The sequence below is a fragment of the Vicia villosa genome, unplaced genomic scaffold (genome assembly GCF_029867415.1).
Source record: "Vicia villosa cultivar HV-30 ecotype Madison, WI unplaced genomic scaffold, Vvil1.0 ctg.001829F_1_1, whole genome shotgun sequence".
NCBI classification, from domain to species: Eukaryota; Viridiplantae; Streptophyta; class Magnoliopsida; order Fabales; family Fabaceae; genus Vicia; species Vicia villosa.
In genome coordinates, this window is record NW_026705740.1 from 219,398 (window position 1) to 243,804 (window position 24,407).

General features: G+C 33.9%; 2 protein-coding genes and 1 non-coding gene across 3 annotated transcripts; 1 reads left to right on the forward strand and 2 right to left on the reverse strand.

The window, feature by feature from the left end:
- Positions 1–631: 631 nt before the first annotated feature.
- On the reverse strand, positions 632–4,644 carry LOC131636766 (L-ascorbate oxidase homolog). The gene is made up of 8 exons (XM_058907361.1): positions 4,246–4,644; positions 4,050–4,159; positions 2,819–3,089; positions 2,613–2,715; positions 2,098–2,443; positions 1,538–1,906; positions 1,291–1,369; positions 632–1,201 (listed from the first exon to the last, which is right to left on the reverse strand). Exons 1-8 carry the CDS (start codon positions 4,396–4,398, stop codon positions 989–991), a joined length of 1,644 nt encoding a protein of 547 aa, XP_058763344.1. The 5' UTR covers positions 4,399–4,644; the 3' UTR covers positions 632–988.
- Positions 4,645–15,878: 11,234 nt separating this feature from the next.
- On the forward strand, positions 15,879–15,951 carry TRNAF-GAA (transfer RNA phenylalanine (anticodon GAA)). Its single transcript has one exon. It is a non-coding gene; the product is annotated as a tRNA-Phe (tRNA).
- A 3,056-nt stretch (positions 15,952–19,007) lies between these two features.
- LOC131636770 (serine--tRNA ligase-like) lies at positions 19,008–22,750 on the reverse strand. The gene is made up of 9 exons (XM_058907369.1): positions 22,495–22,750; positions 22,347–22,417; positions 22,103–22,264; positions 21,913–22,018; positions 21,524–21,717; positions 21,195–21,298; positions 20,929–21,112; positions 20,113–20,292; positions 19,008–19,473 (listed from the first exon to the last, which is right to left on the reverse strand). The coding sequence occupies exons 1-9, from the start codon at positions 22,631–22,633 to the stop codon at positions 19,264–19,266; spliced, it is 1,350 nt and encodes a 449-aa protein (XP_058763352.1). The 5' UTR covers positions 22,634–22,750; the 3' UTR covers positions 19,008–19,263.
- Positions 22,751–24,407: the final 1,657 nt, after the last annotated feature.

A 24,407-nucleotide genomic window follows, 5' to 3' on the forward strand; every position in this document is an offset into this window, starting at 1 on the left:
AGAGCCTAATCACTTTTACCATAATAAACAACTCAATTATGCTATGTGTATCCCCAATTTACATGTCTGGTTATTTACCTAAACACAAGTATAATCTCTTTGATCTTGATCAACAACAATCTTTTTGGATACCATAATTATACTCACCACTTGTGGGTTTTTGAGTGACCCAGGTGAGTATAATTATGGTATCAAAAACCATATTTTATGTTCTAACGCATGGTCTACCAGAACATTCTGTGCCAGCTGATATGTGCTAGGAGTGTATTGAGTCAAAACAACACATAGAATCTTTCAAACAACACATGAAAAATAAATCAAGATGAAAACTTGAAGTCATATATTTCCTTGGTGTAACATGTATTTCATGTCTTTTATTGATTATTTCGCTAGAAAGACATGGAGTTAATTAATCAAGAGTAAATGTGAAGTGCTAGAGGTATTCAAAAGCAGTTAGGCAATGGTCATTAGACGAAGTGGAAAACTAATTGAAGTTTTGAGAACTAATGGAAGTAAGGAATATGTGTAAACATAATTAAGCATTTTCTTGAAGATTGTGGCAAAATTCATGAGATAACTCCTCCATATTCACATCAACTCAATGGTATAGTAGAAAGGAAGAATATAAGCATCATAAACATGGTTAGAAGCATGTTGGAAAGTAAAAGCTTGGCAAAGTACCTATTGGGACAATTTTATGAAGTTGTTACAAAGATTACAGAATAAACTAACCTTATTAGTACATGAAAAATTGATGATAGATCATTCTTAGAACATGTGCAGATAACATACTGCATCATTCATCTGTTTCCGAAAAAATGAGACTAACATTGGAAGCTCAAGGTGAGCTTTGCGACTAAATTTCCCGCCAATTCAGAATAAGTCCTCATCATATCATATAGATATAGATATAAGCATTATGCCACCCTCTCGTGACATCATGTTATATATATATACCATACTATGATACTATACTATCCTAATTAAACTAGACAGGCCTTGTGACACGACCACTTGCTCTGCCACATAGAAGAGCATTCTTTGGGACTGGATATTCATCTCTCAGTGATTTTGAAGGGGTGTATACTCTAAGATAAAATTGTTGTCCTAAGTACTGTCTTTCCCAATTCTCAGACCTTATATTCCACATTCCGACATTGTCAAGTGCAATGTATACTGCTGTCCATGACCTTGGGTAAACCTGCATGTATGCAATCAAATACCAATTTAGAATGGACAAATTCATTTACAAATGAATTAAAAGCATAATAATTAAAGCATTATTTATACCTGAGTAGTACATCTAGCAACAGTGTCTCTCAGATTGTAGCGTCCTCTACTATCAGGTGTCCACTGCCCGCTACCAAACCTATTCATAATTGTTAGATCATTAAATATGTTTGACTTCAATCATAATTGTCACGCGCATAATTGGCTGAAATTTTCTGACAGTGAAAAAGCTTTTACACTGATGGAAGTGTATCGAAATTAAACAGTTGGTTAAATAGCAGTACGTTACTGTGTATTATAAGCTTACCCTACAACGAAGAAGGAATAGCCGTCAATGTGCCATGACTGCACAGAATCCTCCCAATTTTGGAACACAATCTCCACATTTTCATGGAAATTAGCTCCCATAACAGCAGTTTGGAGGTAGCCATTATTGCCTCCGGTAGGAAAGGTAGGAATACTTCCAACATAAAAAACTCCGGGAATGTTGAAGTAGTCAGCAAGTTTCAATGGAGTGTCTGGCGCAATATACGATACACTGTTGACAGCATACCTCTGCTTGCCATTGATATAAGGAGCAGAGTTTGCAAGCATGATGGTTCGGCTCGGCTTGATCAATCCATAGTGGTAAGATCCTTGAGGGTTTGGTCTTGGTCCGCTTGCTGTCAGGTTCCATCTGGTTTCAGAAGCATTAACACATTAATTTTTTACTTTCTTCTTACTCAAGTAATTTATGAGAAATAGATTTTTCTTGAATTGTTCGAAATTTGATCCAACATTATCAATACACTATATGTACATGAAAATATCGGTAGTAATACTAGGCTTCAACAAGAGAAGGGGCCATATAGGTGAAAAAAAGAATACCGGATAGTTCTGGCTTGAAAGACAGATGAGGCAATATCAAGAGTAGGCCCGGGAGGAGGAGGGCCAGATACCCCGATGCGTGAGTTGCTATAATGAAGAATGGAAGTTGTTGTGAGTACTCGTCTGGTGAATCGCGTAGAGACAACTACATAGTAATCCCTGACAGGCTGATCAGCTGTGACCAGAACAGAATAGGACTGTCCTAGATGGATGTCGAGTGAAGAGTAAGTGTTTTGGAGGGTATGAGATCCTTCTACTTCCACAAGTTTCAATCTGTGCCCTTGGATTCTGAAGTTGAGGGATGTTGCCAGCCCCACATTTGATATCCTGAATCTATATGTCCTACCTGCAGATTCAACAATTTAACAATGGTGTAAAGGTAATGAAAGGCGTGCATTTGAAAATCTTTTTCTGGTCTTAACCCTCGGGTTTTCAAGAGAAAGAGGCCCTGGTAATCTAGAGTTCTAGACCGAAATCCAGTCAGGCTTTAAAATAAAAATTATTTTTTTACCAACCTTGATCGACAGTGAATGTGTTTCCATTCCAACCACGACCATTGATAAGAAGGCCGTCAGGGAAGGGGAGTTTGTGACCACTCTCGGCGACACGTCTCAATCTCTAAAACAACAGAGAATAAATATTAAGTATTGATAAAGGATTTAGGAGACAATGAATTGAAAAGAGAAAAAAAAAATGAAATGAATGCAAAGGGTTTAATTACGCGGTGGCCTAGCTTGAACCAATCACCAGCAAGTATGGTTATGTCTCCTGAAGGAGAAGGAAAAGGGACAGGAATGCCAGGGCGGCTCCAAATTCTGATAGCACCAAATGCACCAGCAGCTTTATGCATTCCAAGTGATGGGAAGTAGAAATAGCTACCAATCTGGTCTTTTGCCTGGAGAGTGTAAGTGAAGTTCCTCCTAGGCGGGATCGCACAGTTTGTACCAGAGACACCATCCTGCCATGAATTCCTCCTGTGCTGTAAGCCATTCCTGCACAAGATATTTTGAAACCATTATACTCAAACAAACTAAAATTATTTCCTCATCCTATTCACTTAAAGAACTATGAAGCATGGACACTGGAAACACAATACCAACACTGGTAATAATTTGAAACCACGAATAAATTAAACGTAATCACAAGTGTCGGTATCGGTTTCAGACACCGACACAGACACAAACACACCTTTTTTCAGAGGTGTCGGTGCTACAGAGCTTAAGAAGGCTTCTAAATGATTCACCAGCTCATGTAGCACTGTCCAGGTGGATTTATGGATTGTATAGTATACTCAACCACACCAATAAATTTGATTGCAGTGGCAATCAATACACATACAGTGTGTTAGCTGGCTTTCCTAAGTTGCTGGCTGGCTACTCAAATATAGTACTACTACATAATAATGGATCGGTATTCGGTACGGTCCATGAATTACAAATTTAACAAGTTGAGAAGATTGTTTATGAGCCCAAGCCATCCTAGTAGAAACATAATCTCAGTGCTAATCAGTGTTGGACTGAGAATGGACCATTAAAAAAGAGTCTAATCTATAATCTATAGTTAAAGTAAAAAGCAATTAGACAAAAAGGCTCAAAAAGACAACATAGAAAAACAACTCTACATACTTCCATTTAATCTAAGATTCTAAAAGTGCTCAAAAAGCAATTAAATTTTGTCTAATTATCACCACACTAACTAACCATCCAATAAACTAAATTAAATATTTCAATTCATGTGAGTTCCGAAAAAAGATTACACCTTTTTAAGCAAGAATGAAATCATGTGATCTAATCTAGCAAAAAGTAATAATAAAAAAATTTAAAAAAAAAAAACAGTTTTTCTGGGTAGTTATTAAAACCAAAAAAGGGAAGAACTTTAAATCTGGCATTACTTCAAACATGTAGTGTTCCATAAAATGAGAAATTAATAGAATATACCAATAGTATACTTACCAAGAAATGAGGAATGGTTCTGAGAGATAGTTATAGACACTGATAATCAAGTTCTCATTAGTAACAGTATCTATTTGAGGACCTGGAAACTGTCCATTAATCAAGATCCCCTACAAAACAAGAAACAACATCAACAATGATAACAGTTACTATATTTTCACAGATAAGAAAACATCAAAGGATTGAAATTTATTACCTGTTGTTTAACACCAAGAGGATAAATGTCACCATAGGTGACTTTCCATGTGAAGAACTTATAAGGGTCTTCAGAGGTAACAGATGTGAAAAAGAATGTGGCAAGAAAAAGAATGAGATAAGAGAAAGAAGAAACAACATTGTTTGATTTCATTTTGGTTAAAGTACTAAACTGTGTTGAGTTTTGGTAACTTTATAGTACTAGATTTGGATAGATAGATCTATTGTTAGGTTTGTTGTTGGATTGTGAAGAGAAGTCACAAGTCACAACATAACACAAAACAATAGAAACAAGGTTGGAACTAAACAATGTTTCACTTTTCTAAGTGTCTCCTTCGTCCTTTTATGCTGTTTTCTTTTCTTTTATATTTTAATGCTTACAACTATTTTTTGCGTTAGTGGAACGCTGGAACTTTGGCCAGAGAATGCGGAGTTATATCAAGTTTGTCAAACATAACATAGATTGGAAGTTATAATTGAGTTCACATTAGAGTTTCTAATAGATTCTCTCATTTTAATAGTTTCATAATGCATGGTAGTCACATTAACGAACTTAATTGAGATGGACCATGTTCGTGTCCGTTTGGTTGGGGGATTTTGGAGGGGAGAGAAGAAAATATTTTAAGTTAGTTATGTATGGTTCAATTTTTTATGAGGGGATTGGAGGTAATCAAGTTTTCTCTTGGAGCAATTTTTTGGGGTCAGGATCCTTTCTATTTTTCTCTCTCCATTTTCTTCATTATTAGTTTTGTATATAAATAACACGTATTTTTATGACATGTGACATTTATTTCACATTTATTTAATTTTATATACTCAAAACTATAGTAATGAAGTCTTCCATTTTTAGTAAGAAATGGAGAGAATCTCTACCCAATTTTTTGTTACCGCCAATTTGGAGGAATTTGGAGGGGAGGGAGATGAGTAATAATAAAACTTATTTTTGTATATATTGATAAAATTATCTTCACTTTTTAATTAAAATTCTAAATTATTTTTAATATATATTATACGTTAATTTATGCTGCTTTATCATAATTCCTCCATTTTCTACAACAACTCTATTATTTTTTATTAATATGCTGACTAAACTTTCTTTATTTTTTCATGTGTTTTATTTTATTATTTATTATTTTGTTTGTAAAAATTTAATTGTTTTATAAGATATTGTGGTGTATTACATATCTACATATAATTATATAATTGTAGTATATGATATATATAATCTAATTTTATAACTAATTTTTGAAATTAGATAGATCATCAAGATGATAAATGATTTATCTGATCAAAGATTATATTATTATTGAATGAAATTTATTAATATTTTATTTACGCTTTAATATATTTTAAAATATTTGAAATATTAAATATTTTGTGTTAGATTATCTATGTTGTTTATGAATTGACTTTTTTTTTGTGAATATCACATTGTTTTTATTTGATTTAGCAAAAGTGATATAATATTTTAAGGGTTAAAAGGTAAATTAGTTTTAAAATCCCTCCCCTCCCCTTCTAAACCAAACATATTTCTCATTAAAAATCCTCTCTCCCCTTCCCCCCTCCCCCCCCCCCCTCTTTTGAACCAAACATACTTTTAATTAAAATACCTCTCTTCCCCTCCCTTTTATTAAAATCCCTCTCCTCCGTTGAACCAAACAGACCCTTAAGAATCAATTATCATCGATGCGTATCAATTAGAATCAACGTGTATAATTGTATAAATCATGTATTTTAATTGTATACAACTCATATGAATATAAATATATTTTAGCGTGGTCTCATTAAAAACACATTATACCGAAAATAGTTTACAATATAGTATAAGTTAAGGATTTTTGAATCCTTTCTTTTATGCCCTAGAAACCTTGTCGCCCACAATACACAACTTCGCATTTATTTGGGTTAGCATTATTTCATTTTCTGGTTGGCATGAAAACAAAGTATGTGCTACCAAATGCTAAGAAATTTTTCTCAAACGATGTTATAATTACAATGAGTTCCTTCAATTCAAAGCAGTCCATCAACCATTATCTTTTGTTGTCGTTGCTCGTCTTGGTAATCATGTAGCTTTTGTCTCTGCATCCTCCCTTGGTCCTTAGGTCCTTGACTCTCGGGCCTCTGATCATATGAATGGTGATAAATTTCTTTTATCACACTTGTCTTATTTTGATTCTTTGCCTTCATTCAAATATTTGGGGTCTTAGTCATGTCAAGTCAGCTTTAGGATATTATTACTTTGTAACTTTCATCGATGATTTTTCACGATGTAATTGGTTAATTTAAATGAAAAACTGCTCAGATGTTTTCCATATATTCAAAGTATTTTATGATGAAATTAAAAATCAGTTTGACACTTCCATTAAAATTTTACGCATTGATAATGCTCGTGAATATATGTCATCCCAATTTCAATCTTTTTTAACATCACATGGGATTATTCATCAATCATCATGAGCCCACACACCACAACATAACAGTGTCACTGAATGGAAGAACTGTCCTTTAGTTGAAACTACACGAACTCTTTTATTCTACCACCTGCCCCTTCTCGTTTTTAAGGTGATGCTCTTCTCACGGCTTATCACCTTATCAACTGAATACCTTCATCGGTCCTTCAAGATCAAATTTCATACTCTATCTTGAACCCGCAATATGATTTCTACCTTATTCCTCTTCGCATCTTTGGTAGCACATGCTTTGTTCATGACCTCAGTCCAGGTAAAGACAAACTTTCTACAAAATCTCTCAAATGTATTTTTCTAGGCCACTCGTGTATACAAAAAGAATGTTATTGTTTTTATCCCCAACTTCAATGATACATTATTTCCTCTAATGTCACATTCTTTGAAACTTCCACATTTTTCTCTGCCTCTGGGTCACCTGGTAAGAATTGTACTTAAAATGTTCTAGATATCCCTTATGTTATCCCCACTGTAACACCCATTTTCTAACCCCAAATATATCATACGATCTCACAAAGTAATCATGCATAAGGAAAAAGGGTGTCACATATAGATTTCCATAGAATGAAAATCCCAAAATAGCATACATACAACATTCATAATATGCAAAGATCATATTGTAACACGCATCGAAAATCTCATGCTTTCATACATTATGCATAAACGCTTGCGGAAAATAATTGAATTGCTATTAAAAGTTTCAATGAATATATCACATACTATATTCATCTACCAAATTCAAATTAACATCTCCAAACATGCTATTTGAGATTCACAATCTAGGCCACATAACCTTAAAACAACATATCCAAGATATCAAACAAATACATCCGAATATCCAACAAAACATAGGAAATAGCAATATCCAAACATAAACATAAGTCTAAAGAAAACCTCTCGAGTTTTACATGATCAGAGCATATGACTCGCTACCTAATCAAACGACACACTCTGAAGCTCTCCGGCTAAACCTCGAACAAACTACTAAGCGTCAGAACCTGCACGTTACCAACAAAGGGTAACATTCAAACAGAACGGTGAGAACTCAAATTATAATAAAAAACATAATAATGGGAAATGCATAATCTAAACAAGCATACATTTCACAATTCATCACTCTTCATAAAAACATGTTTTTATAACCATACATCAAAATTAACATGTTTTATCATTAAACAACCAAGTTCCATCATTCAAGTAATCATATCTAATTACCAATTCAACTATCGTAATCCACTAATGAAATGTCATCAAGTATACAATTATCACTTCACAAAATTCCACATATATGCATCACTTATCGCATAATTAATCCACACCAATCATATTGCAAAATCACACAAAACACAATTCACACCGACACATGTGACTCAAGTGCGACTTTATGCAAAATGCATGTGGATCCCAATGTTATCATTTCTGGCAAGCCGATTGTCATTCTCTACAGACTAGATAACCACCTCAAAGCTCCATTCAGTGTTAAGCTTTCAAATCCCATTCGAAGTTAGATTTGGGACAAGTAAATAACCTTCGCGAAATTACCCAACATTGTCACTTTTAAAGACTCATACTTGTGTACGTGTGCAACAAAACAAGACTCATACATTTAAGACGATCTCTCTTTCTCTTAAACTACACAATCGCATCTTCACAAATTTGCACAAAATTACACAACATGACATTCAATCCAAATCTCAAACACCAATTAGCATTTAGCAATCAATCACATAATTCATGATTATCATTATCACACAATGCATTCATGAACATTGATTATAAACAATTCATTCATAACACGCACTCATAATTATATGTCATACTCAATTAACATCATAATTAGTTAAACAAGGGCCAACCAATCCTATTCTATCATATAGACAATCATATTAGCTTCAATATTCTTCAAACGGAACGTGAAAAGAAGTTACGGATCAAAAGATACAACATTTCAAAGTTTGGAAAAAGTTCCATACAGCACGGTCCGCTTAGCAACCTTCCAGCGGGCTTATGGAAATGAAAATTCAATAACCCAGCTTGAAGCGCGCTTCTACAAACTAAATCCAGAAGCGAACCAAAATATAAGCTCCACTTAGCGGGCTAGGTCTGCTTAGTGAGCTCACTTAATTTTTCAAAAACAAACAGCATCCGCTTAGCGGGCCAGGGCTGCTTAGCGGAACTGCGATTTTGCAGAAAAAACCAACAAACTCAGAACTGCGAAAATCATACTCCACTACACCAAATCACTTCCAGTCACAAATAAACAGCAAATACAACTTATATTCATCATTATTCAACAACATTCATCATAAAAATCATGTTTAATCATTCAAATCCATATAGATTAGCATAAACCTTAACTTTTCTAGGTTTTCATGAAATTGCAAAGATTGAAGAGAATCACACAAACACATACATTATCCAATCATATAATCTATAGCAATTTGGATTCTAACCCTTACCTCTAGTTCAAATCCACCCTCTTGATGAAATCTACAATCCTCTCTTTGTTCTTCTCTTTCCTCTTTCTCTTCTTTCTATCTTTTCTCTTTTCTAAATCTAGGTTATCTCACAAATTTCTCTATTAGCTCTTAATTGTTATTGGGCTTAACCCATCCAACTATCATTTCTAACTCAATTAGGCCCATTGGCTAATTTACTATATTTCTACCATTTACTAAATTAGCTCAATTAACACATTAGCACATAATTAAATAATTATCACCCAAAAAATAATTAAATAAAACACATAATTATCAAAATATCAAATAATATTAATTAAATAAATATCTAATAAAAATAGGATGTTACACCCACACCTATTACAACCCATACACCTTCATTGCGTGTCTACCAGCGACAGACACACCCTTCATCGGAAGTAAAAGAGGATATTGATCCACCATCTCCTACTTTAACTGCTCCTCCAGTTACGTCACATGAACTTGACTTTCCAATAGTATTACGAAAAGTTATTCGGTCTCATCTTCCTAATCCTAAATATTTAGAATTTGGAATGCGGAGTTATATCGAGTTTGTCAAACATAACATAGATTGGAAGTTATAGTTGAGTTCACATTAGAGTTTCTAATAGATTCTCTCATTTTAATAGTTTCATAATGCATGGTAGTCACATTATCGAACTTAATTGAGATGGACTATGTTAGGGTCCATTTTGGTTAGGGGATTTTGGAGGGGTGGAAATATTTTAAGTTAAATATGGTTGATTTAATTTTTTATGAGGGGGTCGAAGGTAATTAGATTTTTTTTTGGAGTAATTTTTTGTTACCTCCAATTTGGAGGGATTTGGAGGGGAGGGAGATGAGTAATAATAAAATTTATTTTTGTATATATTGACAAATTATCCTTAATTTTTAATTAAAATTTTAAATTATTTTTAATATATATTATACTTAATTTTGGTGCTTTATTAGAATTCCTCCATTTTTTATGACAACTCTATTATTTTTTTATTAATATGCTGACTAAACTTTGTTTATTTTTTCATGTGTTTTATTTTATTCATTTTTATTTATTATTTTGTTTGTAAAAACTTAATTGTTTTATAAGATATTGTGGTGTATTATATATATATATATATATATATATATATATATATATATATATATATATATATATATATATATATTATCTATAATCTAATTTTATAAATATTTTTTGGAATTAGATAGATCATAAAGATGATAAATGATGATAAATGATTCATCTGATCATAGATTATATTATTATTGTATGAAATTTATCAATATTTTATTTACGCTTTAATATATTTTAAAATATTTTGTGTTAGATTATCTATGTTGTTTATGAATAGACTTTTTTTTTTTTGTGAATATCACATTGTTTTTATTTGATTTAGCATGAGTGTTATAATATTTTAAGGGTTAAAAGGTAAATTAATTTTAAAATCTCTCTCCTCCCCTCTTGAACCAAACATATTTCTAATTAAAAATCCTCCCTCCCCTTCCCCCTCCTATTTTTGGATCAAACATACTTTTAATTAAATGAATGGTAATAAATCTCTTTTATATCACTTGTCTTATTTTGATTCTTTGCCTTCATTTAGATATTTGTGGTCTTAGTCATGTCAAGTCAACTTTAGGATATTATTACTTTGTAACTTTCATCGATGATTTTTCACGATGTACTTGGTTAATTTAAATGAAAAATTGTCCAGATGCTTCTTATATATTCCAAGTATTTTATGCTGAAATTAAAAATCAATTTGACTCTTCCATTAAAATTTTACGCACTGATCGTGCTCGTGAATATATGTCATCTTAGTTTCAATCTTTTTTGACATCACATGGGATTATTCATCAATCATCATGTGCTCACACACCACAACAAATTAGTGTCGCTGAATGGAAGAACCGTCATTTAGTTGAAACTGCACGAACTGTTTTACTTTACCACAATGTCGCTTCTCATTTTTAAGGTGATGCTCTTCTAGCAGCTTGTCACCTTATCAACTAAATACCTTCATCGGTCCTTCAAGATCAAATGTCATACTCTATCTTGAACCCACAATATGATCTCTACCTTATTCATATTCACATATTTGGTAACAGATGCTTTTTCACGACCTCAGTCCAGGTAAAGACAAACTTTCTACAAAATCTCTCAAATATATTTTTCTAAGCTACTCGTGTATACAAAAATAATGTTATTGTTTTTGTCCCCAACTTCAACGTTATATTATTTCCTCTACTGTCACATTCTTTGAAACTTCCCCATTTTTCTCTGCCTCTGGGTCACCTGGTGAAAATTGTACTTAAAATGTTATAGATATCCCTTATGTTATCCCCACACCCATTACAACCCATACACCTCCATTGCATGTCTACCAGCGACAGACACACCCTTCATTGGAAGTAAAAGAGGATATTGATCTACCATATCCTACTTCAACTGCTCCTCCAGTTACGTCACATGAACTTGACTTTCCAATAGTATTACGAAAAGTTATTCGATCTCATCTTCCTAATCCTAAATATATGGGCACCGAAAAAATACTAGGTTGCTCCCCACGGATCTTGTAGGATTTCTGCAGGATGCATCAGGGCTTCCACATACTAGATATCGAAGCAGGGGTCCACTAAAGATGCCCAATGAGAGATGTTCTGAGCCCCGATTGCCAAAAGACTTGTTGGTAACCACATTTGACAAAAGCTCTCGGGTTCTATTTGAGAAGGGAATGAACAATTCGGAATAAATCATCCCCTATCTCCTAAGCCAACCAAGCAAACAAGATGTTACGAAGAAGCTCTGAGTCCAAAGGCATTGATCCATCCTAACCCCGATAGATAGAGTCAGGCACGTCGATCAAGGGTCAGTAATCCACTAAATAAAAGACTCAGGCCTCAAGGCCAAGGAGAAGTCAAGCTGCCCTAATAGCACATCTGAAGGCGAGTAATCAGTATGCACTTGCGAGCAACTGCAATATTTAATTAATGTATTTGTTAATTATTGATATGATAGTGAAATGAAATACTTACTCTCTCTCTCTCTCACACACACACATACACACACACACACACACACACACATATATATATATATATGTATATATATTTGTTGCCCTACTTTTTGCCATGTCTCCTCTTCAAAACACCAAAACGTGAATGCACGTAACAGCCAACTAGAGGTACAAACAGTGCAGTTGACACGCGACTCAAAGTCCATGGGTGATATTAGAGATGCTCTGTACGTATAATAAAAGCAATAAAATCCCCATCAGCACCTAGCGCGCCTCCAGATTTTAGGGATGCTATCAGAGACACTTTGCATGTCTGACCAAAACAATCAAATCCCCTCGGTGTCGAGCGCGCCTCCATATTTCAGGGGTGCATTCAGAGAAGTTTTGCATGTTCAACCAAAGCAATCAAATCCCCCCAATGCCTTGTGCACCTTCAAAGTCCAAGGGTGTTGTCGGAGACGCTTTGCACGTCCTACCAAAGCAATCAAATTCATTCAACTCCGAGTGCTCTTCGATGTCCAATGGTTCTATCAGTGATGTTATGCACGTCAAACTACAAAAATGAATTCCCCACAATGCCTTGTGCACCTTCAAAATCTTGATGAGCGGTCAGAGATGCTTTGCACGTCCGATATAGCAACCAATTCCCTTAGTGGTGCTATCTGAGATGCTTTGCACGTCTGAATATAACATTTATATACCCCATGTCAAAGAACTAAATTCAATATTGCATTGTTGGGCGCACCCCCTTTCGGATCTAGACAATCCAAGATGAGTGACTAGTTGAGCCTAGAGACGTCAACCTCGATCCGAGATAGTTCGTCACGGAGAGGAACAAGGATCATCTACCCTTGGTCGCGGAATGATCTTCTGTGACACAAAGCACCGTTTAAAAATCTTGGTCGCATCTAGCCAATTTCATGTCCCTCGTTTGTAAGTATGATTCAAATCTACTTCAAATAGAGGACATGCTTCCGCAGCATATTCAGAAGCCTTCTTCCAACATTTCTCTCCCTCAACAAAAGAAGCCTTTAGTCTCATTATTAGAATAACCAAAGATAATAGAGAACCCCACCGATCTACCTCTTCCTGCAAAGAATTAGCAAGCTCGACCTTTGCCCACAATGTGGATAACTCCTACTCGGAAAAGGAAAACATGTCCCCAACCCAGTGAAGATACATTCAAATTTATGAACTTAACATCCCTAAAAAAAGCTGCATATCCTCTCCTTCGGGCCTACCGAGAGAATCAACCAATTCGAGGGGTTACCAACCGTAATGTTAATGTTCGCTATAGCCTCTGCAGTATTCAAGATGGAAGGAGTCCTGACCATTTCAGCAGACATCCAATTATATCTATTGGAGTTAGTTGACTCAACTAACTGAAGTCCCATGCGGGCCCGTTCATCAGCTTAATAGTGATCACTATGGGTGATGCAAGACGCAATGTTAGAATGTCCCGTGCATTCCAAATGACACGCAATTTCATCATTGCTAGGTTTATGACCAGTTTTTCCCATATATGCTTTGATAAAAATATCTGCATGTTCCCTCCATCGAAGGACGGTTTCTACTGCTGCATCAGTCAAAACAAGAAGAGGCATTGGTTTTTCGATAGGGGTATCGCCCTCACCGTTATCCCTAACAAGAGATCCCTAAAGGACCTCCCGATAAAAATGCTCCTATAAAAGGAGTCCCCTTAGACTCCTTCTATTTTTGAATCCCCAATCTGAGAAGCATTCTCCGATTAGAAATCCATATGGCCATATGAAAAGGAATTCGACTCATACTATGTTCCCCCATTTTGAAAAAGTACAATCACTACCCTCTAAATTATTATCTATGATAACATGATTATCATTCATCGTAACAAAAATACAGTAAATGCTTAAATGAAAAGTTGAAGTTAAGAGAAGGTACCTTAAAATACGAGGTCAAAGGAAGTCAAGCAAAATAGAAGGCTAAAATTCAAAGCTTGAAGCTTTGAATATGTGGTAACAGTTACTCTTGTTAAAATGCTCTTAGAGAAAAGGGAAAGACTAAAAGGAAACAAGGGAAACTCAGTATACAAGATTGCAAAAAAAATTTCTCCATATTCCCCTTTATCCTTATATAAGCAAAGACAATATATCGGATCTGATTGAAAGTAAGAAGCAAGTGTAGATCAAGAGTCAGATTTCAACTTAGAAACGCAACCAAACTCAAGTGCACAGTAAGATATGTCGTGCCACTCCATACATTTTCATGCCACACGTTAAGAGGAAAGCGACGAAACATTTCAATGATGAGACTTCATGTAATGCTCACATTACCCATTACTCTTTGGAAAAACTAAAGCAGTTCATGCTATCAGACGCTTGGGCAACCATTCTCAAGGACCAACCACGACTACTAAAAGAATCCCCCGACATCCAGAGTGACTGACGAGTCTTATGGGCAACTATTATGTGTCGGTCAAAGACCCAAGGACATACTGCTCCGCATCGGCCAAAGGCCTAATAACACGAGGTCTATTTATCCCGCCTGCTCCAATAAGCCCAAGGTATAAATACCTTCACAAAGGATTTTCAAGTATACAATCTGTAATTTCCACTCTCACTACGCTTATCTTGAACCATAAATTAACTTGAGTGTTGAAGTGTTAACCATGCAGGTACCCTCACTCTAATCTGTCGTATCGGAGATTAGCAACGTCGATTCAAGATCGACATCAATTCAAGATCAGCGTCTAGGGTTCAAGAAGCAATGTGATCACAACCTTCAATCCATGATGTCGCATAACTGAATCACTCGCGAAACTTCGCTCCGTCGTAACTTCCACAATCTCATCCATTTCTAGTTCTGCAACAGAACAATCACCAAAGAGTCACTTTGAGTTAAACACAACACAAAATTTACGTGTTGAAATGTATTAAAGAGTTGTGTTTTTTATTTTTAAAATTTTGATATTTTACTCAATGACCGATTAATTTGTAAGAACAATCTCATCATCATGTCAGAACAAAATTTTATGTGGATGGCGAAACACAAGATTCAAACCTAAATATATAATTAAAAAAGTACACCTCTAAATCTCGACATGACCATGAATTAATCTGAAAGATTTAAAGGGCTGAGTTTTGTACACCCCATACAAAGTAGTATCTATCTAAATAAACTCTTTTTTAAAAAGACACTAGTTGAAGGAAATATATAAACATGTTGTATGTTAAATTTTTAGATAATATACTAATGTTTTACAATACATTTCCTAATAGATTCCCTCTTTCTCTCTTTTTGTAGAATTCCTTAATTGATTTCTACTAAACATACAACAACAAAAGTAAAATATTAGTCCACTTGTGACAGTTTTATGCTGAAAAGGGTTAGTGTCCACTTGTGAATATTTTGTTTGGATGCGAAAGCAATGAAAGATGGAATGAGTTGTATGCCATAGCCATACCCAATAATGGATCACATGCTTTTCTGAGTGGTCCCCACTAACAAAGTTCTTTGCTGCTCAACTCACAAATTCGTCTCTCATTTTTTAATATTGATTCTCACTGCATAACTTCACATGCATCTGACACACTATATTTCAAATAATTATGGAGTCATTCTATATTAATGTGATGTATTATTAGAATCGTATATCGTAAATCAAATATAAACAAGTAGAAATGCTTCCAACATGCGGGGATAGCTCAGTTGGGAGAGCGTCAGACTGAAGATCTGAAGGTCGCGTGTTCGATCCACGCTCACCGCATTCAGTTTTTCATCATTTTATGACACTATATGTAACTATCATGGTTGAACAATATCAGATGATGCTGGAAAAAAACAGGTTGATTTGTCTTATAATAATAACTACTACAATGGTACGAAACATCATCACTCTTGTATTATTGTTTTACTGCTCTACATAAATGCATGGCTATTGTTATCTCAGATTGAATGTGAAAATCATTAGTACAAACAAGGCAAGTAAAAAATAAAAAAAGAACAAGTAGATACGGTTGGCGAGGACAATAACATGCGGTAAAAACCATTAGATTGTGTACTAGTATCTGGCAATTAAATGGTGCTCCTTAAAATGACAACAGGGTAGTAATGGTTGTTGTGTGAATTATTCCACACGTTTTGTTTTGCTCCAAATTCCAAACGCTAACCTCCAAAAAAGATACACCGACAAAACAATTCTACTCTAGCAACCCTTTCTAGGTTAGTAGTAGTAGTAGTAGTAATAGGTTACTTGCTATCTTGGGACTTTGGAAGTTGAGTTTCTTAATCCTGCCAATTATCCTTGTCCTTAACTGCTGCTAGAATGGCAGAACAAATCCTTTCAGTCACGGGCACCACCGATAGAATGAAATGAACCATCTATGTTTTGTATCACTACCATATGAGATTTTACTAAGTGCATATGGTTGCTCACTAGCATATAATGGTGTATCAATTAATATGAATGAAATATAGTGGTAACAAAATTGCTTAGACTTTGCTCTGTCTTGTTAATTTTATGTATTTGATATTAAAATGGTACTAGAGAAAGTTAGGCATTGCGAGAGCTGAGTTTTAAAAACATTTCAGAGGTAGAGATTGAGGAACCTTTAGAGAAAAAGGATATGGAAACTTTCACCATCGGAGAGACAATTATTCCAACAATTTTAATCCATCTCATCTAGGAAGAGGTAGACATAACTTTCGAACTATATATTATGGAAGAGAAAGCGGTAACTACAATCAAAAAAGAAAAAAATTATAATTGCTTTCTCAATACAATATATGGGCATAAAAGAGTTGATTGCAGATACCGACATCAGGCAAACGTGGCATAGAGTTCATATTAAAATACTAATTATAACAAAAAACCACAAATTTTATGTATAGCAAGTAATACATCATAGATACATGCGATAGAAGTAGGGGTGTTCGCGGTGCGGTTTGGTTCGGTTTTGAGCATAAAAGTCATCCTAACCGCGAGATAAAAATGCATGCGGTTCGGTTTGGTTCGGTTGATTTTTAAAAAGTCATCCAAACCAAACCAAACCAAACTAATGCGGTTAGATCGGTTCGGTTTGGTTCGGTTGATTTTTAAAAAGTCATCCAAACCAAACCAAACCAAACTAATGCGGTTAGATCGGTTCGGTGGACCGCGGTTTACACTATAAAATAAAATTGTACTAAAATAAAAGGAAAAAAAGAAAATAATTCAATGTCAATATAATATATAATATTATACCATACAAAAGAAATTATATTACAAGAACAATTATATTACAAGAACAGTAGAGAACTAAAAATATATTATAAATGAAATATATATATTAGAGAGAATTATATATATATATATATATATATATATATATATATATATATATATATATATATATATATATATATATATATATATATGTAGCTCAATAAAATACAAAAACTAAGTGGATTATGCCAAAACTTAAGTTAATAAATTAATTATTAAAATTCAAAACGTGTGTGCAATTAGATTTGGAAAGATGATAAATTAATTATTAAAATTTAAAACTTAAGTTAAATATGTGGTTTGGTTCGGTTTGGTTCGGTTTTGTGAAATAAAAACCGCAAACCAAACCGAACCGCGCGGTTTAGTCCAAAAATCATCCAAAATCATCCAAACCAAATGCGGTTTTTTGCGGTTTCGGTTTGGATTGGTTCGATTTGCGGTTTTGCTTTTGGATTGGTTCGGATACGATCACCCCTAGATAGAAGACCATATATGCGATGAAGACCACAATGTTCAAGTATGAAGGTCATGACTCGTGAGCAATTGTTGGAGCTTCAATGGACATCTTAGCATTGAAACCAACCATACATTTTGTAAAATGTTGCGATGTGGAAGATATTAGTAGTTAGAATCTAAGTTATTTACTTAGGCTTTTATTTTTTTCTCCTTCTCCCCTGCTCAAAACCATCTGCTACACCCGTCGACTATTCCACCCATCATCCGGCCAAATCGAACTTTGCAACAGACATTGATTGTTCCGATGTCCATCCCTAACTTACTAGAGTGCTACATAATTTCCATTATAATATGTTAATTTCTATTTTTATTTTTCCATTCATAATTGACAATTCCCAGATTTTTGTTTTCTTCCTATATTATGGTCAATTATCTAAGAAATGAATAAATCCGTAATTTAAAAAAATACAATCTTCTCTATATGACTTTACTTATCACTACATTTATATTCTCTTAGCTTCGGACTTTATTCTAAATCCTCATGGCATACATTTATATTCTCTTAGAATCAGATTTTATTCTAAATCCCCTTAGCATCAGAATGGGATTTTCTCAGAATTATCCCTAGAATCCAAAGTTCCGTCTCTTACAACAACACGGATTCAGAAACAGGCAAAAGTTTGGGTAAAATCAATAATCATAGTTATAAGTAAAACTATCCATAAAAAATCATAGTTGTAAAACTAGAAATCGTAATTATAAGGTTACCCAATAAAATACCGGCCACCGAATAAAATCACCCCATTTCCTCCCTACTACAATACATTGAAAATTCTAGTCCCAATTTTCCAGACTGCATTCCTCTTTCCAATGAAATTCGTAATTGAATTAAGTACGTGAGCAGCTCGATTAAATTGAACATGTTTCAACCCCCTGCAAGATAGAAACCAATGCAGACTTCAGAACTCTAATCCCATAAACCAGGATTCCCCCTTGTACTAAGTTACACTTAAATCTCATTACTCATATTATGGCAACAAAAATAAACATGTTGAGCCATTTTTGTGACAGAAACTTTGATGCAAAAGTGGACGTTCAATGCGGAGTCTAAAGCTTTCACAATGTTTAAAACTAACCCAACGGAGTCAATAAAACACAAGGTTTATAGAATAATGAGTTACAGAATATGACATGTGGTCCTTTCTGCACTATTGTGCATGTTGCTGAAGATAATTTACTATTCAAAGCATACAACAAGAAGGGAGGAGGTGGTTGAAAAACATTTAAAAGTATGATAGTGATCATAACCTACAATTCTGAACTAAGCTCTTCAAAAATATCAGACTAAAAATAATGTAATTAAGCCTTCGATTTCTTCCCTTTGGCTTCGTTATTCGGTTTGTTCTTGAAGGGCAGGAAAGTCTTTCCACCCATGAATGGCCTGAGGACTTCTGGTATCTCTACCCCATCCTCCTTCTGGTTGTTCTCTAGTATGCAGCAAATGGTCCTCTCAGTAGCAGTGAGAGTAGAGTTCAACAAATGAACGTATTTCTTCACATTATCATTGCTCTGCAACAGGAAAAAAGATGCAAAGGCTAACAGTCAAAATTATGAAATAATAATCTTGAAGACGGTTGAAATTAGTTAGCCAAAAGAACATATTGCCCATTGCAAACCATATGTATGCAGTCATTGAGGGTCTAATTGCATAATGTATTAGGCCTATACACAGAAGTAGGCATCGTCATTACTAACAGCTATTCTCAGAATGTTTTAATGTAGATAAAATTTACTTGTCTGCAAAATATAATTTCAATGAAAGACTAGTCACCAGGGAGGAAAGTATTTCGAAATTTCAGGAAGTATAACAACAAAAAATCAAGACTTATCCTACTGAGTGGGGTCTGCTCTACATGGATCAAATTATACCATAATGTCTCTAGGTCTTCTCTCTACATGTCAAACCACCTAAGCCAATTTTTCTACTATAGATTGCTACCCTAACACTCTCTAACATTGTCATTTCTAATCATCCTCATCTCTGCTACACTTATTATGAGATCCTGACATAAACGGGGAAAGAACTCTCGATCTCTCCTCTCTTTGGAAATGAACTTCTTCATCCTAAAGTAATTGAATAATACTATGTAATAAAGCTATCAATTATGTAAAGACGCCATCAATATGATGAAATTGGGCATAACTGACCTTTTTCTGTCCAAATCGAATTTCTAATTTTCTGGCCTGGTAGTCAGTACAATTTGAACAGGATACCAACTCCCTGTAAGTTTGAGAAGCTGGAAACCATGCTTCAAGATCATACTTCTTCGCAGCAGCATCATTTAAAGCACCAGATACAATGGAAACAATTCGATATGGAATGTTCAACTGCAGTAAATAAAATATAATTACATAAGAGACGGAAACTAAAAAGGAGGGTGAAGAAAGCAATCAATTTAGGTTGAAAACAACCAAGATAGCAAATCTCTATGCAATGGCAACAGCAAGATGAAATAGAATGAGGTAATGACAGAAGACTGGCAATAATCACAAACATACAACAAAGTCCTACATATCAAAAGCCTTACAAGAAACGTTGAGATGCATTAATTATTCCCCTCTTTAGACGTGTTTGAAATGTCAAAAACAAGACAGCAGATTAATCCCATAGATTGACTTTACCCTGGGACTCAGCAACCATTCCAAAACAATTCTCCCTCAGGACTCATATATAAGAGAAATATATTTAGGACTTTTTGGATCCAAATATTAATGTGCCTTTTTTTATGGGTGGGAAAACATTTAATACAAGGTTACATTAGAAAAAACCTTTCAAAATTACCATATCAAATGAGTGTCATAGGTCTTGATAATTTGTTCTTTTTATATATAGGCCCAGAGAGAGTATTATATTATTTATAACACCCCTATCTCTTAGGGGAGGGGGACATAAACTAATAAATCATTTTGAAACAAGCGCTTAAATTTAAAAAAATGGCTTTATTATGAAGGACATTGTCGTACCGCCTTGTAAAATTCCTCAGAGTTCTTAAGCATTTCCTCGTGCATGTCCCATGAATTATTTCCTTCTGGGGAGGTAATGCAAAACTGCTCTACTTTCTCAAATTGGTGAACTCGGAATATTCCTAGAGTATCTCGACCATGAGATCCAGCTTCTTTACGAAAGCAAGACGAATATCCAGCATACCTGCAGAAAGTATGTTTCCAAAGTTAAAAATATAACATAGTTTTCCAGTTTAATATGAAAGATGTGACTAAATCCATGTTACCTAAGGGGTAGCTGGGTAGGCTGGATCCAATCATCTATATGATATGCACAAAGCGGCTGCTCTGCTGTTGCAATCAGATATTTGTCATCTCCTTCACCAGTTACCTAAAATAATATAACCAGATCAGAGGAAAAGATTGGGGATGGCCTTAGGCTTGTTAGTATGCATTTGAAATATTCATATTCGGTGGCCTCAAAATCTCAAATATAAATTATAAGCTTGCAATAGACTACGAACTGTGTACAAAGGTATCACTAATATGTTTGTAATAAAATCAAATTCTTATATGGACACTTAAATCAACATTTGAATAAACTTGAGAATTTTACCTTATAAAGTTCTTCATCAAATTGGGCTAATTGAGCACACTTGGACATTATATCTTTTCTCATGAAGAAAGGAGTTTGCAATAAGGTATATTCTCTTTTCTCCAAAAATTCAAGCCCAAAGTTGATTAGAGCTTGGTTAAGACGGACGCCATCTCCTTTGAGATAGAAACCTCTACCTCCAGCTACATCCGCTCCTATTATGCATCAACCAACATGGTATAAAGGATTAGGATACAATCAGAGAAGGTAACACAGTCAGAAATGCAGAACCTATCAAAAGCCTTCGGTACAGCAGTTGAATCACGGAAGTGTTCCATTGGTGATTAACATAAAAAGCTTCAGTTGGGAAAGACAGATGCAGTGAAAATAGTGATGCACAATTAACTAACCTTTCTTTAAATCTGCTATCCCGAGAAGGTCAACAAGATCGACATGATTCTTGAGTTTAGGTTCTACTCTTTTCTCTCCCCACGTTCTAATCACGGCATTGTCGGCCTAAAGCATTGATTTGATTTAGCACAAGAATTTTTAAGACTAGTTATACAATGAACAATGAAGCGAAATAGAACTAGAACAGACCTCATCATTGCTGATTGGAACGGTATCATGGATGAGGTTACCAATGGATTCCAATTTGGAATTCAAACTGTTTAGAGATTCGCGGACCTCAACCTCTTTCTCGGCTATTGATTTCTTGGTCTCTTCAGATTGAGCAATGAGGTTAGTTGCATCTTCACCAGCCTAACGCACACACCAATGGAAAGGAATGAGGATTTGCAATTGAATTTGTATAAGTAAGAATAGAATGTAGAGTGATGCTTACACGCTTGAGTATGGAGATTTCCTTATTGAACTTGTTGAATTTTTTTCGGAGATTCTCTAACTCGAATTGACCTGCAACAAAACAAGATTAGGTCGATGATGCAATTTTTGTATAGTAGAGATTTAGAGATAGAGTAAAAGATGAGTACACTTTCGCCATTGTTTGTCGAGATCGATAACTTGATCAACAACTTCAACGCTGGCGAATCGACGATGTTGGGATTCGCGGATGAGTTCAGGATTGCCAATGTCCTCCTTGTCCTCTCTGAATAGCCTGATGTCCAACATGTTGTCTGTATGCGGCGGCCGGTGAAAATGTCTGTCTATCTGTGCGGCGGCCGGTGAAAATGTCTGTCTATCTGTGCGGCGGCCGATGAATAAATAGAAGATGAATAGGGTTTGTAAAAATATTTAAAGGTCTGTTTGGTAAAAATAGCGGTTGACTGATAAGCTAGCTGATAGCTTATAGCTTATGACTGATAGCTGATGACTGATGACTTATAGGTTATAGCGGATGGTTGAGACTGATAGTTTATAAGCTAATTGAAGTGTTTGGTAAAATTAGCGGTTCAATTAACTTATAAATGTAAAATGACATAAAAGATATTTAATATATATTTATTTTATTTTAAATTAAAATAAATTATAAGGGTTGAAAATGGATTTTAATTAAAATAATAAGGATAAAAAAGGAAGAAAAAATGATAAGCTATAAGACATAAACTAAAACGCTATTTGAAATAGCGTCTGGAAAATAAGCTATAAGCTAGTAAAATAAGTTATAAGCTCGTGATGAAAAGACCGTTACTAAACAGGTCTAAATTATCATATGAGCTTATAAGACATAAGACATAAGCTATAAGGTCGAAAATATGGCTTACCAAAGAGAGCCTAACAGTGTTTTGAAGGTTGAAGATGAAAATTGCAAGCGGAATAGAAAATAGAGAGAGAAGAGTAGGGTTTCTTGACGTTGTTTTTAAAACAAACCCCAATATAAATATTTGTTACTATTTGTTATAAACCGATATTTATCAAAAAATTTGATATTGTATAAAATATTTTGAGTATAATATCATATTTAGAAATAGATATTTAGAACAATGAACCGAAATAGAACTAGATATTTGAATGATAATAACTAATAAAATAAAAAAGTTATTTAATATGATATAAAATATATTTATATATAAATGTAAAATTTGAAATAATTAACTTAATTGTTAATAAATAATAATTATATAAAACGGCTGCCCATGGAATACTAGTTAAGGATTTCAAATAAACAAAATATTATTTAAATAAATCAATTATTTAAACTTGCAATGCATTAAATACAAGAATTTTTAAAAACATACCTTTTATTTATTAAAAAAGTTAATTATTTCAATTTTCATTACATTGAATATATGTTTTTAATAAACAAAATATATTTTTTAAAACTCTTAATGAGTCCTCCGGAGACACATTTCATCATACAAAAAGAAATAAAAATAAATCGTGAGATGAAAAAAGAAAAAAATAATGTTTAAAAGTAAAGACTTTGTCTCTCAAATTAAGAAAGTTATTGATTAAAATAATATAAATATGCGTTAATAGTGACCTATGAGATAAATAAATTTTAAATTTAATTAAAATCAAAAAAATATATTATTAATACTTTTTACCGATAATAAATAAAGAAAATAAAATTAAAAGTAAAAAAGTTGGGAAAAAGAAATACGAGAGAAATTTAAAATTTTAATTAAGAGAAAGAATGAGTGTAGAATATTTAATGTGATTTCATTGATAAATGTTAAAAAAAAATAAATGTCACATGTCATGCGGTAGTAGAAGATGAGAATAGAAAAAGTAAATATTACTTGATTATTTAAATTTTTATTTTTAGTGTAAAAAATTTGTGGTGAAAGGACAATTTAGGGAGTTTATACAATTGAGTTTTAATATATAAATAGTAAATATTTAAGGATGGTAAAATGATCCGACCCCTTTAATATTCATCTCGTTCCGCTCTATTTTTTATAAATTTTTGCAAATGCGGGTATTAAAAAAAAAAATTAAGCTT

Bases quoted from the DNA above. Each gene is read 5' to 3' on its own strand.
- LOC131636770 (XM_058907369.1), bottom strand. From the start codon at position 22,633: ATGTTGGACATCAGGCTATTCAGAGAGGACAAGGAGGACATTGGCAAT. The intron at 22,265-22,346 runs GTAAGCATCACT...TGTGTGCGTTAG, and splicing joins AAATCTCCATACTCAAGCGT to GCTGGTGAAGATGCAACTAA. The intron at 21,113-21,194 runs GTAACATGGATT...TACTTTCTGCAG, and splicing joins CCTACCCAGCTACCCCTTAG to GTATGCTGGATATTCGTCTT.
- LOC131636766 (XM_058907361.1), bottom strand. From the start codon at position 4,398: ATGAAATCAAACAATGTTGTTTCTTCTTTCTCTTATCTCATTCTTTTT. The intron at 4,160-4,245 runs GTAATAAATTTC...CTTGTTTTGTAG, and splicing joins CTCTTGGTGTTAAACAACAG to GGGATCTTGATTAATGGACA. The intron at 2,444-2,612 runs GTTGGTAAAAAA...TTGAATCTGCAG, and splicing joins CACATTCACTGTCGATCAAG to GTAGGACATATAGATTCAGG.